Below are 1,580 nucleotides of genomic sequence, written 5' to 3'. Positions count from 1 at the left end.
CTCTCTCTCTCTCTCTCTCTCTCTCTCTCTCTCTCTCTCTCTTTCTTTTTCACACGCGCACACACACATACACACCCGGACACCTTTTCCCGCTAACAAATCTGTTCCTCCCCCCGAAAAAATCCACAGTCACGTGTCAAATATGTCCCCTATCACCTGCTATTTATCCACAGGTGCATCTGAGTGAATTGTGTTTAAAAAAGTTCATTTGTTTCAGTTACTGAATTCAAGGAAAAGTCATGGCTCGATTAGTTGCAGTCATATTAACGGAAAGTTTAGTGGAAGGAAAAAGTGTGGTTAAAAAAAAAGGTGCACTGTCTTGAGAGGAAAATTAAATATAACCCACAGTTGCTCAGTGGTACAAATTTCTATTTTCCTTACTCGTGTCAGCCTTGTTGCTTGCATCCCCTTTTCTGCCACACTTTTTCCTTCCACTCAACTTTCCATCAGCAGCTACGGTACTCTCTAAACATTCAGCTTCTTCACCTTTTGACTTCACCTCTTGACTTTAGCAGTCACCTCCAGTGAGTAATAATCAACTAACAGTTTGACTTTTCACTTTTTTGGATTGAATTACTGAAAGAGAGAAACTTTTTCAGAACATACTAATTTATTGAGATGCACCTGTCAGCTGCCTCTGACATGCACACTCGTTTTAAATCCTCACTGTCCACCTCTTTGATGTAAGAATATATCTTTGTTACTTTTTCTATCTCTCCTCTACATCCCAGGAGAGGCCTCAACCCTCCCCACAGAGTCAAATCCATCTCCATGACAACTTTCTCCCAACAGGAAGTGGAATTCCTCCAGAACCATGGCAATGAGGTAAGTGACGCTCCGTCTTTTCACCTCCTAATTGAGTTGCTTCTTGCTTCGTTGCCAGATGGAGCCAGTAGGTTGTTGGTTTAGTTGCCAGGTATTTGATTAGGGAAAGAAAGTAAGTAGAGGTTTTGGAAAAAAACATTTTATTTTAAATAGTTTTGATGTAGAATATAAAATGTTGCATGAGGTCATCATTTGAGCTAATCTCATAAGTTCTGTATACATTCAAAAGAAACTGTTGTCTTATAACACTGAAATTTTCCTCACTTTTAAAAATATGTTGTTGTTTTTTTTGTTTGTTTTAATTTAAATATGTTGTATTATTGGATTTGTTGAAACAATAACCAATCAAACAGTTTCCTATGATTGAAAAACAGGTTATTTTTTTACTGGCAATGCTCAGCAGGTGACTGGATTTTTACCACTTTTCAAAACACGAAAGTCTTGTAAAAATCCAATGTTGACATTTACAGTAAACCCAATAAAAAGCAGCTTAATCCTACAGATCAAACAGCAAATCAGACTCCTCTGAATATTATTTTCAATTATAGTGGAAATTAATATAAAACTAGATGCTGTATACTGCGACAGACTGGCGACCTGTCCAGGGTGACCCCGCCTCTCGCCCGGAACGTTAGCTGGAGATAGGCGCCAGCGCCCCTACCGACCCCACTAAGGGACAAGGGTGTAAAGAAAATGGATGGATGGATGGATGGATGGATGGATGGATGGATGGATGGATGGATGGATGGATGGAT

General features: G+C 39.4%; 1 protein-coding gene across 2 annotated transcripts in view; it reads left to right on the top strand.

Moving 5' to 3' along the window:
* agfg2 (ArfGAP with FG repeats 2) overlaps positions 1 to 1,580 on the top strand; it is a 15,527-nt gene that overhangs the window by 958 nt on the left and 12,989 nt on the right. For both annotated transcript variants that reach the window (XM_008435436.2, XM_008435435.2), the window contains exon 2: positions 732 to 825. In XM_008435436.2, coding sequence (XP_008433658.1) covers positions 732 to 825 — 94 coding nt within the window. The remainder of the gene's footprint in view (positions 1 to 731; positions 826 to 1,580) is intronic.

The sequence above is a fragment of the Poecilia reticulata genome, linkage group LG18 (assembly GCF_000633615.1).
Source record: "Poecilia reticulata strain Guanapo linkage group LG18, Guppy_female_1.0+MT, whole genome shotgun sequence".
Classification (NCBI taxonomy): domain Eukaryota; kingdom Metazoa; phylum Chordata; class Actinopteri; order Cyprinodontiformes; family Poeciliidae; genus Poecilia; species Poecilia reticulata.
The sequence above is the reverse complement of the archived record's forward strand: the minus strand, read 5'-3'. Positions and strand labels throughout refer to the sequence as shown.